At 36.6% G+C, this 18,488-nt stretch overlaps 1 protein-coding gene across 3 annotated transcripts in view; it reads left to right on the forward strand.

Annotated features, from left to right (window-relative positions):
- LOC117400703 (sterile alpha motif domain-containing protein 12-like) overlaps window positions 1-18,488 on the forward strand; it is a 93,464-nt gene that overhangs the window by 1,946 nt on the left and 73,030 nt on the right. For 2 of the 3 annotated variants that reach the window (XM_059022370.1, XM_034000983.3), the window contains exon 2: window positions 17,331-17,509. In XM_059022370.1, the coding sequence (XP_058878353.1) occupies window positions 17,331-17,509 (179 nt within the window). The remainder of the gene's footprint in view (window positions 1-17,330; window positions 17,510-18,488) is intronic. The other variant, XM_059022371.1, reaches the window with a different exon arrangement.

The following is an 18,488-nucleotide window of genomic DNA, read 5'->3' on the forward strand; positions in this document are numbered from 1 at the left end:
AGTAGTCTTAGCTTAGCTTATTTGGAAAGTATTTAACCAGTAGTAATGTTACATTGTTTTGTTCATGGGTCTTCCAGACACTGCATTTTTTATTGATATCATGTCAGAAAAGTATAAAAATGTCATTCAAATATGTAATGTCTTCTGAATTAGTAATCAGTCACATTTTATTCACAGTATCCCAGAGAGTATATAAAAGTCAATGACAGTGGTATTTTCCAACTTTAACTGTTTTATTAAATTACCTAGCAATGAAAGAAACAACAAGCTTTGAACCTGCTTCAGTGTAAACCACAGTACAAAGTACAGTAATTGCTTATATTGGCCTTTTGTTTTATTGGCCAGACCTAGCTGTTCTACACAAAACACAATTTTTCATGTTATGCCCCGTGCCTATGGAACTCACTGCCACTCATTGTAAGGGAGGCCCATTCTCTTGATGTTTTTAAATCTCACCTGAAGACGTACTTTTATATTAAAGCTTTTAATTTATTTTAGTTTTGCTGGATTTGTTGTATTGTTACTGTTATACAGTGCCTTGAGATCTCTTGAAAGGCACTTTATACATTCAATAAATTATTATTATTATTATTATTATTATTATTATTATTATTATTATTATTATTATTATTATTGTAAGTTAAAAATGAGCTTGAGATAGAAGCCTGTGCCCCTACAGCTAAGACTACTTTTGGGAAACAGAAACAAAACAGAAACTAAGACGAAGACTTTCTGAACAATGGAATGAGGAAGACTTTCTGAACAATGGAATAAGGAAGGCAGTTCAATCACACATTCTCCAGATAATCTCAAAGCCATGTAAAACCAGATTTAGAGAAATGCTAATAAATAATTTCAAATACCAAAAACAAATCAAGGGTAATATAATAAAAATACATTTCAAGCTACTTACTCCACATTGCTAGAAACTAAATGTAGGACCGACATTAAATATTGATCACTGGTAATGATTGTGTGATTTAAACTATTGCTTAGTAGCATATAGTTCATGCTTGAAAATCAGTAATAATATTAGCTGTTACCAGGGTAGCAGCATGTCCAAAATCAGTGGCACAGTGATTTAAAAAAAGTTACATAATGTAACCTTGAGCTGACAAGAATGGGGCAATCATGGCTATTTTAACCCAACCAAATAATTATACATTTATAATTAACAGCATGTATAGGTTAGACTTAATATTTATATTTCACTTTGACTCTGATAAGAGTTTAACATACAGATTTGAAACTTGTTACGATTATACAACAAACATAATTATTTTAAAACAATGTCATTGACTTTGCCCTGTTAGGACTGACTACAGTATGCTATTACTGTGGTGTTTTGTTGTAACATATAAACATTACTCTGAATGCTAACAACCCTTTTCTGTTGTGACCAGTGTAGCCATTAACCTGTCCCTCTGAAACACACTGCTGCAAGTGGGTATAAGAAACACTACATCTGCTCTAGGTGGTATTTCTTACTGGGGGCAGGTTAATGGTTGCACACTGGTGTTTTTTTTTAATGTATTGTGAGTTTAGACATGGTTCTAACATCTGTAGATACCACTATTTACAAACCATCCCAAGTTGCTTTTTAAGTCATAATGATATGGTGTAAATGTTGAACAGCAGGAAAGCCACAAGGACACTAAGTAACGTTGATTGTGGGGAAGAAATACAACATATTACATTGCCTTTGAGTCAGGTAAGATTTATAACAAGCAAGAACACAAATTGACAGTGAGCCAGAGTCGGATATTATACTGTATGTAGGCGAAGTCATTTACAACACAATGGCAGTGCCACACACTAAAACACACGAAACCTTACACATACAGTAAGGCAGCTAAAAACAAAAAATACATCAATTGGTCTTTATGGAAAACTTACAGGTGACTTTCCCACGTTGTATTTTCAAATCAACCATGAAGCAGAAGTAATCAATACCAGTGCCAGAGGAAGCACATGGAAAATGGGAACAAGGGTCCCACTGCTTAGTAGTTTCACAGTGAGTTTTCATTTCAAGACAGCTTTTCTTCCATCCAAAACCATCTTAATAAGATTCAAGTCTTGAGGTAGGATTGATTTTTTAATTATATGATACAGGGTAAACCTTGCATGATTAGAAAATTGTCTCGCAAATTAGCTCTTGCACCAACAGTACACTATGGTATTTTCATTCATGCGAATAATGTTAAGTCTGATCTGGAATTGATCTAAGTATAGCTTCCTGTTGTATTAAACACATCTTGTATTTCAGTCTTTTACACAGAGAAGGAGATTTGATAACTTGTATTGGACTAACTAAACAATAGTTAACCACAAGCTTTAAAGACCTCAAAGGATTCTACTTTCACCAGAAGAAGATACCTTTGAGGTCTTGAAATCTTGTGATTCATTGTTGTTTAGTTAGTCCAATAAAAGGTAGCAGATCCCTTCTCTTTGTCTATCATCTCTGGACTGATATGGCTGCCATTTCATCTAGGAAGTCTTTTACAAGAAATTGTTGAAGTTTTTCATTTCAAAGGTGCTATCATAGTGTATCAAGGCCCAAAAAAGTAACTTTCTTATACTGTAGTTCTATTTAGGTTACTTTGTTTGTAATTAAAACATGCTGCTTTTCCATTGGTGCTCCACTTCTGAAGATCTAGATACGTGATAGAGTACAGGGTTGAGATGTACAGTACAGAGGAATAGAAGTGTTTCTTCTGTTGCTATTGGAGCTTAAAATTGTTCTTTAGGCTGCCCTACTTTTAAATAAGACTTAGCAGACTTAATATATAGTTTCTTTACATTGTTACCCAGCATGGAAAGTGCAGTTTATGACTCTGCAATACATTTAGGGGGACATGTATCAAGATCGACCGACACAGCACTGGCGGAGTGTAAAGTAGCGCTCTGCCGCGGCACAAATTTTACCCCATCTCGATTGTATTAACTGGCCCAGAATTAATGAGGCACACAGTAAGCCGTCACATTTAAATGCGAAAATTCCACTGTGCCAGTGTTCTGAAATTCTAAAAATGGTCTATGGTAGCACAGACTAATCTAAAAAATAGCGCCTCTCCTAAAATGGGCCACCTCAATTGAACAATAGGTAGGTCATTTGGAGAGGCAATGACCCATTGACTAAGTGTCTTGACTTTATATTATTATTATTATTATTATTATACAACATAGAAAACCGAATATACATAATGAACAAGATATAATGAAGCATGTTTATTATACAATATTATTATTTCTTAGCAGACCAATACAAATAATTGTACATAATGAAATAGCCGGTATTGAGCTATAATTTCATCCTCAGGGAGATCAGAAAGGGCAATGCAGACCCTAAATACTCTCCCTTCTTCTCAGTACTCTCCCTCTGTTCCTGGGTTGTTCAGGATGGTTATATATAAATGACTGTTTCGTGACATTCCGTGAAATTGTTTTTTTTTTATTTTTTTTATTGTCATTCATGAATTTCTTTTAAAAATTAAAAGTACTGTGAATTTTCCATGCCCCTATGACTGCTGCCATAATGCTATTTCCTATCAGCTGCTTTCTGACTTTCTTTGCGGCCAAATAAGACCAATTTGAAATCGGTCTTATTTGTGGAGCCTTTTAGGGCCGGTGCTGCTGTTCTGCCGTTTCGTAAATCTCATTTTAATATCACAGACTTAATTTACAAATGAGCCCCTCCTACAATTTGCACATGTATATAATTAAGGCTCGACACACCTTAAAATGCATGGCTAATGAGTGGCGGAGCGCATTTTAGCGGTGCTAATACGGCTTTAATTAACTTGCCAAAAGTGTCATGATACATACGGGACAATTTTGAGGCCGGTGTAAACTTGACGCTATGGTCTTAACGCCATCACAAACACTTGATACTTGTCCCCCTTAGTTTCCTTTTTAATGAAAAAAATAGAAGTGGTGTGACTTTGTCCTTGAACATGTGCTATATTTTACTGTAGAAACTGTAGCCAGCTGTTAATTAAAGATTAAGTAGATTAAAATATGATTGAATTGTGTTTTTACATTTCCCTTACAATTTTACAGTGTGATTCTGAGTTCTGTTGTTTTCATTTTGAGTTAGTATTATTTTTTTCTAAATCAGCCTTCACCAGGCTGTAAGCAGGGACTGAACTTTCCTTATTGCGTTCCAATAATGTGACAATGTGACCTTTCAGCTCTGCCAGTCCCACCTACTCTCTGTCTGCTGTATATATTTGAAAGCCAACATGCATGTTTCAAGACCTTGGATAGTTGACCAGGCTTCTGCAAGGATTAGGCCTAACTGTCACACTGGGTAATAATTTGCCTTTCACTTTGGGCTTTGAAAATGTATAGAAAATCTAGGCTTTCTTTTATAACCATGGGTGTTTTACCAGAACCGTACACAATGGGATAATGCTTATAAGAGACTATAATTCAGAAGACCATAGCCTGTGCCTGTTAAACAAGTCTTTTTGCAAATAGTACTTGTACACACACTTATATTCTTGGTATTGCAAGCCAGCAGAAAAAAATAAATAAAATCATACTCCACAAAATCAATAGCAGAAACATGATGTGAGAGCATTGTTACACCTCTAAACAGCAGTGGTTTGACAAGTACAGGAGCTGGGACTTTGTTTGGCTGACAAGGATTTGAGACATTTGGAGTATGGCTTAAAATTCACTAAATCGAACTATTCTGTATTGACTGACATATTTTCTTACTAATAGTGAGTCCGTAGCTGAACTACAGCGACACTAATATAAAGCAAAGAGCTCACAAATGATCACTGACATCACTTTTTCTGGAGGCTTTTAGTCTGCTTGGGCCTAACAGTTTGCCCATGTGGAATACAGTACATACAGACTCCAGTACTGCAGTTGGGTCCATTTTCTGCATTCTTTAGTGTTGCAAGTAAAGAGGGAAAGTACAGTATTAGACAGGGATGTATTTAATGTGCATTTTTACATTTAGATCTGTTTATACAGTAACCGGACACTGCTCTCCTATTGTTATTATGGAAGTCAGCCGATCTGTTATTGCTCATTAACTCAATGGCAAGTAAAGCACAGCTGAAAAGATTACACGAATTACACAGTGTGCTTTATTGAATCCATTTACTATGTATTTGCTAGCATAACAATCTTAAGTACTGTAAATTGGCAATAATTTCAAAGAACTTTTGGAATTTTCTCAGAAGCCCGTCTCATACTTGATCACATTTTCGTGATGATTGCATGCTTGATTCACAGTGAAGAAATTAAAGATTTAATGTAGATCATATAACAGGAGAAAAACCTCCAGTCACAAAGCCCTTCATGGGGTGTATGTACAATATGTTTCATTATTAATGGTTTGAAGAAGTATGCAGCCTCCACTATCATTTTCAATATCTTTATACTGATAATGCACCGTCAGGTTTTTAAGGTTTATAACCCTTTGAAGATTAAGACTTCTTAACCTCTGCTATACCATTAATTTAGATAATGTAAACAAGAAACAAATTTCATCTGGGGATATAATCCTGGAAGTCTAATTAATCACTGTCTTTCAAGGCTATCCTCTGTGAGATGCAATCTTTGACAGCACACAATCAAATTGAAATAGTTGAACACCCACCACTGGCATCAACTGGTGACTCAATCACAGTTGCAAATAGGGTCTCCTGTACATTTCAAGAACATTTGCCATGTCTGATCTGACAGATGCAAGACTGTTTACAGATAATCACCTTTTTTTTCTATACTTACAGAAAAATATTTTCCCTTAGGCCACACTACTTTTCAAAACTGCAGCAGCTCAGCACTTGGATTACCACTTGTTGGAGAATAGTTGCTAGTTTGAAATTAGGGGTTTGTTACATACAGTACTGTCATTACTGGATTCACTTTTGAAATGAATAAATAGGGGATGGATGATTCAACTGTTCCTCGTTTGGTTGGGCTACTGTCTTTACTTCACCCCTTGCATTATCTAAAATTGTGCAACAACTATAACTAAAAACTGTTTTTGCAATAAGATCAGATCATGTAGTTTTTTTTTCTACTGAAATGAAGATTTTTTGAGGTCACAGACAAATAGCAGCATCCAAAATGGAACTGCCCCCCCTGTCCAAACGTACATTGCCTTAATGGCCCAAAAAACACTATACTTCACTAATGAGTCTAAAATGTATATCATGTCATAATAGCAATACCATTCCCTGAAGAATGCACTGCCAGCTGGTAATTGTTATTCGGCCAGTAACACTTAACATCTTGGGAAGACATTACCAACCTCTAAATGGACTGTTCTCTGGCTTAAAAATAACCTAATACCAATCTGATTCTGTAAAGCAGCCAAAAATACAGCTTTTAAGTGCTCTTTGCTGGGATTGCAAACAGCATTTTTATTGCAGCAGCTTCTTGGAAGAAAACTGTCAAGACTAGATCACAGTCTTATTTTAGTAACTATAAATATTTGTCAGTGAAACACACAGAATAGTACTTTTGGGAAGACACATTCATAACACTGCCAATTCCAGCAGGGCATATTTGTCACAGCTAGGCCTAATACTTAAAATATTTAAAAATAATAAAGCTTTGACCTAAAATTAAGTTTGCTGGATAACAAAAAAAAAAAGTCACATTTAATACATTTTAAAGCAATTAGTAATTTCAGGGTTAATTCTTACAGATTCAAAAGAATCAGGGTAAATTCTTAGTCATGTAAGTAGGGCTTAAGATTGAAATGAAGCAGATTTTTAAATCAATATTTTCTTTTTTACACAAGAGGCTTTACATTCTTCGTGCATTCTTCTTCTTGGGTGTGCATATCCTTGACATTAGGGATAAATGAAGATGTCTGTATACGGCACTTGCATTTTTTCAATGTGAACATGCTTTTCTAATTCTAATGTTGCACTTACATTTTTGCATAGGCATATTAGAGAACTGCATTTCCATTTCTGATTAAGCTTGTTAGTAGCATTTTTTTTTTGCGTTCTTTATCACCTGTTCATACATTCTGTGAAGGTTGTACATGGACTCTTGACCCCTCTTTGAATTATTATTTTTAATATAGAAGCTCAGCAAACAGCACTGTGTTGAATAGTTTACGTGGGCACCAGTTGTGCAGGAAATATTTTATTTAACAAACAAATAAGTTATGTAGGTCAATTCGTGCTTCTCTTGATTCTAAAATTCTGCAGAAGCATGATGTGCTTAATGTGCTTCCTCAATCTGAAATGACTTTTTTTTTTTTTTTCTTTTACGTAGGCTGTATCTGGTACTTATAGCACCAGGAGGCCCATTCATTATGCATGCTGTACCACTGGCTTAATGGTCCTGCATCAGTTTTAAAGGTAGTCCTCCTCATATTGCCTTATCTTGCACTGAGCGACAGAATGGTGAGCCAGCAGCACGTTCACCAACATCCACTGGAGTTCTGCTTTCTGAGGAGGAGAGTGCTTACGAAAGTCAAGGTCAACTACCACATGGTAGAGCCTTTAATCGAGAGGGCACTATCGCTATTAGAATCTTAAACCTGTACTGATTTGTCAGGTACCCTTCCGCTGAGAAGTTTTAGGAAAATAGTCCCAAAAATGTTCATAAAGGATCACATACATAATTAGAAAAATAAATTAAATAACATTTTTACTTGTCAGAATGGAGCAATATTACTGAACTATCCGTGTCTCGGTTTGTTGTTGTTGAAAGATGATGCGCTCCAGTTGAGCTGACAGGCTGTGATTGGCTGACGCAGCAGTTGCAGGTACAGGACTGGTTGCTTTTGGTGGTGCAAAATATAAATGTGCATATCTCAAAATAAGGCAGGGTGCAAAATTCGGCACGACCCCATTGTGCCCAAGTTAATGCAGCATGCAAATAGTGTTTGGTACCTAAACACCAATCAATGGAATACAATGGTTAAATAATACTTTAGTGTGTGGTCTTTCTTTGCCTATGAGCCTGACAGTGATTGGTATGTACAGAGTGTATTGTATCTTCATAAAATAAACTTGATTATACTGCGTTTGTATTTTAGCAGTATTAGCAATAAAAAGTAATATCAAACATCTATACAATACATTAACAGATATTTACATATGAAAAGCAATAACTTACTTTAACTTAGTGGTGCTTTGCTTCACAATATCCATGGAGAAAAACAAGGTCTTGTTGTATTGTTTTACTATTCCATCATCAGCCACCTCAAAACCGAAATATTTCTATACCTCACTGCGCACAGACTAGCCAATCTGTAGGTAATTAAATCATCAGCTGCTCTGCGTGTACATTATGCTGACTCACGACACCTCTAAAAGTATTAAGTACCGTGTCACGCCAAATTTTGCATTATTTTGAGATGTGTGTTGATGTTTTAAAAGTACTTCTCACTTATAATACTGAAAGTTCACATTTAAAAAAATACATTAATAATACTGTAAGTAATGAACTGCTGCACACAAATGCACACATTATTTCAAAGTAATACAAAATGGATGGCCAATGGTGTTTAATGTAGCTTGCAAATACCATTTGGTACCTAAACGCCAATCAATGTAATACAGTGGTTAAATAATTCTTTAGTGTGTGGTGTTTGCCTACGAGACTGACCATGATTGGTATGTATAGGGATCTGTTGTATAGTAATATAAAATTAACGTGTGTCTGTGAGCGTACATGAATTATTATTTTTTTAATCTCACGATATCGCGATATTGAAATTATCAATATCGAACAATATCGATATCATATCAAAATATCAATATTGGTGCCCATTCCATTATTATTATTATTATTATTATTATTATTATTATTATTATTATAAATCATAGTGCATGATCATTTTCTTATAAACGTCAGTGTTTTACAATGTTATTTTACACAGTGGTGGAGCGAGACTTGTGTTTAAGATTGGCCATGTATGTTTTATGGCAAGACTTTTTAAAAACAAGCTATACAAAACTCCATCAATACAAAAACAAACAACAATGGCCTGCAGATTCAGAGTTTTACCTACATTTGTGGAGGAGCAGAATCACGCAAGTACTCATAGAAAATAATAAGCAACATACATTTTATAAGAAATGACCTGTGCGATGTTAGGCAGTGGGTGCTTTATGTAACAGAGCCCCTCAGAGCAGCTCAGTGAAAGAACCCACTAAATGGCACACTCAGTTCCGCTCCTGATAAACAGCTCAGAGCGCTAAAGAGCAGATTTCATCTGTGACCTGAGGAGAGCGGAAACATTCGCGCTCTGAGCCACTCAGTTACTTGTAAATCCTGTAACTCCACCTTCCAAAATAGCTAGTGCTCTCGTGATTTATATTTCACAAGAAACCCTCGCTAGAATTACAGCATTATTATGCACAGTTTGGTGTATTATTATTATTATTATTATTATTATTATTATTATTATTATTATTATTATTATTATTATTATTAACAGGTTATAGAAATAGAGTGTTAAAAGAACATGTCATTACATGTAATTAAACAATAAATAAGAAACCTTATAATTACTCTAGACCATGACAATGAATTTTATTACTAGCATTATAAAAATGTTTGACCTTGTTAATAATCATCAAAATCTTAAATTAATAGTAACATTTATAGATGTTTTAAAATGGATCCTTAAACCGAAGTGTGGCTGGATTATCTACCCTTTCTCTTGAAAAGAATGAAATTCAACAAATTATAGGACACTCTGTGTGTGTGTGTGTGTGTGTGTATATATATATATATATATATATATATATATATATATAATTTGTATTTATTTTTGATGATCTTAAAGTGCATCTCTTCTCATGTTTTGTGAAGTCTTTGTAACAACTGAAAATAAACCCTCAGTTCTGAATTCTGGAGACAAAAAATGGCCTGCCATAATGATTTTGCTTTTATTAACATGAAACCATTCTTTTGGAATCAGCAGGAAAAGGTAATGGAGTTGCTCAGAAAAAAAAGGACATGCGGTGTATTTACTGTAGGCTTCAAATTACAAGTTGTTGTTCAATGAAATGTTACAGAAAGTGTAGTAGCACTTGAATGCTGATCCTCTTAATATCCATGAAAGTGCTTAGAGTGATTTTTAAAAAAATATGAATTCCGAGAAAACATGTACCAGTTTATTAATTATTAATAATAGTGATATCTTAATGCCTCCATGCTAACCGTTATTTATTTTTTTATCTGGCTTTCATTGAAACAACTGGTTTCAGTAGTTACTGTGTCAAGAGCATAGTAATTTTGGAGCGGGTCATTTTAATCGCACCTAGAGACTGACACCCCAGCACTTTCAAAGGAAGTGTTATGCAGTATACAAACAGTGAAACAGTTTTTGAATATTTATTCAGAAAGGATTAAAACAGTTCCTTAGCCTTTAGCTCAGCCATTTGTTTGTCTTTTATGTATTTCATGGTGGGTAATTTTTATCACAGTTTCAGGCATTCATTTGACAGTAGTCACAAATGACTCATTTTGGTTGAGGGATGTCCATTTCCAGTACAAATAATTAAAGTAGCTGTCATCATAGTTCTGTAATTTTGAAGAGTTAACAGCAGCCTTCTGTCTTTTGCTCACCAGATTCTTGGTCTTCAGCCTCCCTTCTTCTTATGATTGAAGCTGTTGAGATAGTTCTGTAAAATACTTACCCCTTTTAAGCATTCATTAAATACCAAGCTTCAGTAAACACATACTACTGTATCTGTAACAAGAAAAATAGAGATGAAATAAGTCTTGTTTTCCATAGTATTTATTTATAAACCTTATGTCCTCAAGATATTTAACCTTGTTGCATTCTCTGATAACAGCCCAGACATCAAAGATTGTGGTAGAAGATATGAAGGATATTGAAACTTGTCCCCTCCTCCTAGTTTAGCTGCAGGCCACCTGTACTCGCATGCATTATTGTGCAGAAAGACAATCTTCATGTAGGTATGATGAAGATCTTCTGTAATTATCCTGAATATTTGTTGTGAGTTGAAGTCCCCTGAGCCAGGTCCTTAGTTGGCAGCAATAGAATAGCATTCATTTTAGTCATTATCAAGCCCAAATACATTTCCTTCAGACCAGAGCTGTCACAGTAACAGTAAGAAATAATTGCCTTGCTGTATAACTTGACTTTTCCCTTGGAACTGTTCTGTGTGCTATGGAATCATTGAAGAGAATGTTCAAAGGGGCACTAAGTGATCACTGGAAAGTTAAATATGTTTGTCATTGATTGAATGCTTGCAGTCCTGCTTAGGAAAATAATTCGTATCTGTCTCATCTGATGGTGTTCCTGTTACAGGCCAACAGAATGATGCTTCAGCAAAAGAGATTTTGCAATTGGGTTTTCACCTCACACAATTTAACACAATTGACACTGTGCAGTTCTAAATTCTATTGGGCATTGTAATAGGGATTGCACCCCTGTCCACATTGTTTGTGTTGGTAAATAAGGAAGAAACCAGAAGTAGGTCTCTCTGACTAATCTTAAATCTTCTACTGGTGCTCTGTGTGGCTGTGGGGAGGCTATATAAATTACACACAGTGCAATCACATCCGTCCCGAATGATTTGATTGGTTGATTCTTAAAAGCAGACCGATATGATTACTGTGGTAAAGTGCTGCAGAATCAGTATGTTAGTTTGAGAATGAGAAGAGCTTTGTTCCCTGCAGTGTAATGGGTTGACCACTAGATGTCATGAGTTCCCACATGTATGCACACCTCCAGAAAATCCATAGTTGTTTCCTTAACGAATTAGGGATAATGCTCAATTGGTTAACTGCTTGTTAAAGTTAATGACACCACGATAAAAGTGCTTCGCCGATAGCTTTGTGATGGGGTGTGGCGGAGTGTCCCGCCCCTTTGTTTATTATTTATTTTATATTTTGATTTATGTTTATATTACGGCAAAGCCGATTTGTTATTTGTTGTTGTTTTTGTATTTTAAAAACCTTATGAGGATTCGTGACTGATCAGCTACTGATTATTTAACTAGCTGACAGTCACGCATCCTTACGAAACTTGTGCAGACTGTGGCCGAGGGGTAATAAGATAATTAACAGCTAGTTAACCCCTCAGCCAGAATATAAAAGCCTGCAGCTGTCCGCGGAGAAGGGTAAGAGTGTCAGAGGAGAGAGAGAGAGAGAGAGAGAGAGAGAGAGAGAGAGAGAGAGAGAGAGAGAGAGAGAGAGAGAGAGAGAGAGAGAGAGAGAGAGAGAGAGAGAGAGAGAGATCGATCAACGTGCCCTTTTGTTTAGTGTTTGGTGTTTTTGTTTAAACCTTTTGTTTGTATTATTATTTAATAAAATAGCTGAGCGCCATATTCTATTGCTATTCCGTGTTTTGGTTTCTGGTCTGTGACGTCACCACCCACACGCCACTCAACAACAGCTCGGTCACATGGGGGTATAGAGGAGTAAGGAAGTGGAAGCGTGCGTGCATTGCAGAAGTAAGAAAACGAAACCAAAGAGTGAGTAAGAGATCTCAAGACTCCAGCCATCATTTACACTGCCCTCGGCCATGTCACATTACAATTAGCAAAAGCACCTCGACGCATCAGCAATTTAAATAAAGTATACAAATGTCAATGGTGCTCAATCACTGAGGACAATGCATCAAAACAATCAAAACAAGTCCTTGTGGCTAAGCAACTTGTTATATGATCCTGATTATGTTTACTCAAGGCTGAGAAGCGATCTTGGGAGGGTGCCTAGTTTAACTGACGTGCGGTGTTACGTGTTTTAAAATTACATTACAGTACAGTATTTTACTGTCAGGACTACCACTGCATTTAAACATCTGTGGCTAATTTATTTTCAATTGCGATGCAAATCTCACAGTTTTTCACTAAGCGGAGATGCAAAGCTCTGTATCCACCTCCAACACCCCCCTCACCGCGCAGCAATATCACACAGTAACACTGCTGTACTCAGTAGGTATTCAATGAATGTGTATTCACTTTATTGAAACCAGTTTTCACTTACAGAGAACACAAAAAACCATACCTGCACAATGCAGTGGTGCACTCACTGTCTGATTACAAACCAATGCAGTGTTTCCTGCATCATTGTACGATCCACACTGTCTACGTGCCTAATCACGCGAGATGTGATCAAATTCGAATTGAAAAACAGCTTTATTGGCTGTACACGTCATTGCCCTTGATACAGTACCGTATTACATACAGTCAGTTTGCCCCGAAATGATTTTTTTTTTTAAATGTAGTCGTTGCCAATTATTTTTATTATTTTTCTCCCAATTTGGAATTGCCAATTATTTTTTTAAGCTCCGCTCACCACTACCCACCCTCCGCTGACTCAGGAGGGCAAAGACAAACACACACTGTCCTCCGACGCGTGTGCCGTCAGCAGACCGCTTTTTTTCACGCTGCGGAATCACCATGCAGCCACCCAAGAGCTACAGTGTCGGAGGACAACGCAGCTCTCAGGCAGCTTACAGGCAAGCCCGCAGGCGCCTGGCCAGACTACAGGGGTCGCTGGTGCGCGGTGAGCCGAGGACACCCTGGCCGACCTAACCCTCCCTCCCCCCGGGCGACGCTCGGCCAATTGTGCGCCGCTCCCTGGGAGCTCCCGTCCACGGTCAGCTGTGGAATAGCCTGTACTCAAACCGGCGACGTCCAGGCTATAGAGAGCATCCTGCACTCCATGCGGAGCGCCTTTACCGGATGCGCCACTTGGGAGCCCCCCGAAATGATTCTTATTAGCGGATTTCTTGATTCTTACAAGTGGATTATTTTAGCATGGTTAGTATAGGAATGATTTGGTCCAAGTGATTTTGATCACTATATGCGGTTGATTCTTATAAACGAAGTGCACTGTGTGTGTGTGTGTGTGTGTGTGTGTGTGTGTGTGTGTGTGTGTCTATTTTACTGCATATAATAGAGTGTGTGTGTGTGTATATATATATATATATATATATATATATATATATATATATATATATATATATATATATATATATATATATATATATATATATATATATATATATATATTTATATGCAGTAAAACGTTTGGTATGTTTCAAAAGGTACTTCGTAATTGTAATAGAGTAATATAGTTTACGCAGAACATAAGTCAAGCAACTGAATATAACAAAAACATTGTGGACTTGATCGATTTAATTCTGGGTGATTTGTATAAAAAATATTTGGAAGAGGAAGAGCCAGTTTGAAAATCCAAACTGCGAATGCTCAACCATTTTGTTTTTTCGTACCACGAGCAATTAAAATAGGGCTGTGTTCGAAGGTTCCAGGGTTCGTTCACTAGCCATATTCGATCTTTTGACTTGTGTAATGCATATTACGTAATCCAAAAGTTGTATTAAAATCCGCTACCAAATCGTTATACGTAGCAACTCTATAGTGCCGCTGCTGTGTATGAAGCAGTTTATAGTATCCAAAGCACTGGGGCGGTACCTATAGAGGTTGTAGTGCTTCATAAAATATGTACTGAATACGTAGTGTAAGAGAAGTGATATGTTAGAATGTGTTTGAAACATACAAAATATACGATAACACTAATAAGTTTAATTTCGAAGCACCATCCGTCCCTCCCCCTTCCAGCTCCTGTTATCCAGAGGCAAACTTTTAATTTCTTCATTTGCTATCTCGACAGCAGAGCGCTGTATAGCGTAAGCTGTATTGAAAGAAATGTCTCGAAACCCCTCTGCTGTTTGGGATTTTTTTGTTAAATGCAGAGACGACCAAAAAAAAAAAAGTTGAATGCAAACTGTGCAAGCGACTCGTATCATGGAGGCATAACCAATCTCTGGGGTCACTTGACAAGTTCATATTATTATTATTAGTAGTAGTAGTAGTAGTAGTAGTAATTAGTGGGGTTTGCGAAGCAAGAGTCCCCACTTTAAATCTTCGACATTATTATTATTATTATCATCTTTGGCATGCTACTCCTGTTACATCGTTTAAGCTAGAAATGCCGTTTAAACTTTAAAACGTGTAGACCAGTCTGGAATAGTGTGCTTGTATACAACTTTTTGATATCTTTTATACTTTTTAAACTATTAAGCTTTTTATCCTTTTTTTGTCTATCTTCATTCACTTTAATGGGACTTTTTTCAACATTCTAAAGCTCCCCATTGTTTAAAAACTCCCAGACTTCCAATGTTCTATTTACTGTAAACGATGTAACTTTTGACACAAATCGGCTACTTTGACCACTTTCCCAACAAGTAAGACAAATACTTAAGAGCAAATGAAATCTTCCTCTACTTCTCAGCTATTCAAATATGAAATCAAAACAGGAATGGTGTCTACCGATCAAGAGGTACAGCTTTTTTAGTAACCGCATCAACTTCTTTCAGTAGGCTACTTCCCACTGTTGAGTAATTTCAAATTCTAGCACATTCTAAGCATGAGACAATTAGTAAACAATGTGACTTTTGACACAAATCAGCTACTTTGACCACTTTCCCGATAAAGCAAGCCCCACAACTTTACTTGTAAAGTTACCATCTAGTATTTTTAGTAGTAGTAAAATGTGACGGATAACTTGCTTGGAACGATGACTGTTAAATAAAGCTTTGTTTTGCCTCAGTCCACTGCAGTTGTGCAATGCAAGCTTACTGTATGTACTGCAATCATCTTCAATTACGTGTCAATAAACAACATGCATTTTTATTTTTATTTAAATTATAAAAACATGATTTACTGTTCTATATAACATATTTATAAACTACATGTGAATGTTTCATTCAATTATATGGATTACCTGTAAAATAAGAGGATTTTCAATCAAATATAAACAAGTAGCTATGGTGACGTTACCAGTAAATTATGCAAACGAGTACCATCGAAGGTTTGACCTTTCCTTCAGTAATGTGTTCCGAATCTTCGAAGGTCAAAATGTACCCTTCGTTGCAGCCCTAAATTAAAAAGACAATTTTGTATTGGTCCTCTGTTGAAGGTTTAATTTAGGCTTTGAACAACCTTTTTTATTTTTATTTTTTCCTCAATTGAAAGTGAGGAAAATGGCGTACAAATTTAAAAAAATCTACAACGTACTGTATATGGAAATCGAAACTTCAGGGAGTAGCCACACATGACCCATGACTCAACAGACATGTCAAGATTAAGTCTAATTATGAGTGGTAGAGGCTAGCTGCAAGCTTGCATCGTGTAGCCCAGTGGTACTCAACTCTGGTCCTTGAGATGCAATCCAGCCTAGGTTTTTACTCCAAGCAGGTTCTAATGTATTTTAATTAAAGCTGTTAAGAGGCAATTAACTAATTTAGGACCTGGTTCCAATAAAGACCAGAGGGCAAAAAAGCATTTAAACTGCCACCATATGTGGTAGAGTGGCTGTTGGTCAAGGCAGACAATGGCAGGAAAGCACTTACACAGGCTGGAGGTTGCAGTTTAAACACTTTTTGTGCACTTTTATTATCCACAACACAATCAAAATAAACCAAACACAAAACGAAAGCCTATCTCCATTTGGAGATCTAGACCAAACATTTGTTTTAACTAAACTAAGACAGGACAGCTAAAGCTGTTTTCCAGTATCCCAAAACACCAGCTTCTTTCCAACACACAGTTGTCAAACATTTTTCTTTGTCAAGACATCTATTTTATGTATATTGCACACCAGAAACCACATTAATAGGCAGATATCTTGCTTCACAAGTGCCACAAAATTGGCATTTTACATGTCAATGCATGTCCAGGATCTGTTCCTGCTTACATTAATTTAGTAAAATATAATTCTGATTTATAGCCTATTCTAGCTTGACTTGCTGTGATAGTTCTGCAGAATACCTTGGTTTAAGATATCAATGTTCTGCCTCTGTGTTTATATTTTTCTATGACATTTAATGTGATTGGTTAGATCGTTGTAGGATGCAAATGTCAAAGTCTGCATAATGATCTCAGGTTTTTTTAGACGCTGCTGTAGATTTCCACCCCTAGGAACTAGGGGCTGGTTTCACGTACCCTGATTACCTGTAATCTTGGACTGCCTTGTCCAGTTTAACATTAGGCAGTCCAAGATTACTTCAGATTTAGTGATAATTAAGGGGTACACTGAACAGCTCACGTGACACTACCAACAATGGCAGCGCACGGACAGTGTACAAAAACTTTGGTAGGATCTACAATATCTGAAGTAATCTTCTCTGTTCAATAATAAACTAATGTTGCTGAAGAGGTTGATCATGGCAGATAAATGGTTAGGCGGATATGTGACAGGCGGATTCACAACAGATTACTGTAATACATTTGAGGACAGTGATACTCATCCTATTGAATAAGTAACATCTTGCCTGCTTATATGTTTTATTCTGATTGTAGATTTTTGTTTTCCTGTTAATTTTTACTCAGCAGTCCACTGCAACCTGAGTCAAAATGGCATAGATCATGCATCCTGCACAGAAGAAGTGTGCTTAGAGCTGCAGACAGAAAGTGCAGAGAGTCCAGCGGGGAGTGAGGAGAGTAATCCAAGTCTGCCAGAGACTAAAGGAAGTCCAAAACAACAGAATTCGGATGCAGAAACAACACGGGTAAGAAGCTGAAGGAGGAACAGGAGGAAACACACGTTTTAGTTCTTTGACAATTTAAAAAAACAAAAACAAAAAAAAAACATAAAGCTAACAAAATAATTCCAGTAAATCATATCTTATATGTCTAATATTCCCATTAATTCGCAGATCTCACATTTTTGTATTTGAAAGATGCACACATTACTGTATGATGTATTTTGGTTTTTAAAAGATCTTTTTTTCATAGTAATATGTGAACAAAGAAAACTGGTGAACAATTTGTGACAGAGAGCGAATGAATCCGAGTCAACAATCTCCCACCTGACCTGTGAGGGCACAGTATAACAGGAACACTGGATGGTTTGACAGTTCATTCCAGGGTCAGTCAGAAGTCAGTCATCCAAAAAGGGGGCGAAGCCACAATACTAGAAGTTAGTGCCTTAGTGCAGTACATGATGTGTCAGTCATGGATTGGAGGAGACATGATTGCACTCGCTACCAAAGGGGACGTAACTGAAGGTATATCCGGGAATGTGGCCGAGCGATCTGTTCCTTTGTTATGGTTATGGTTAAATATCTGGGAGCTGTCGCACTAAGCCAGCTTCAAACCCAGACTACGCTGCACTACTGTTGTCACCGACTATTGTATTAAATCACCACTTGCACTAGGAGCATTCACTATTGGACTTGTGATCGTGTGTGTCATTATTAGTATTATTATTTCGGGACTGAACCCCTGTGGTTTACCTGCGCTATGCACATCAATGTGTAGAGCCAGGTATTATTATTTAAGGTTGCCAAATGAGCAACCCAGCACAAATAAAGAGCTGTTTTTCACCGTGGACAGTGTTGTGTTTGTTATTACTGAGCGCTGCATCACCTCTACACCTGCGCACTGCAAACAACTTTGCCACAACAATCTACATAAAATGTTTGTGATTTATTTTCTTTAAAATAACTAAAAATCCCAGAAGCTTCAAGCATTGGCTCTCCTACTGAG

This window comes from Acipenser ruthenus, chromosome 4 (assembly GCF_902713425.1).
Source record: "Acipenser ruthenus chromosome 4, fAciRut3.2 maternal haplotype, whole genome shotgun sequence".
Lineage (NCBI taxonomy): Eukaryota > Metazoa > Chordata > Actinopteri > Acipenseriformes > Acipenseridae > Acipenser > Acipenser ruthenus.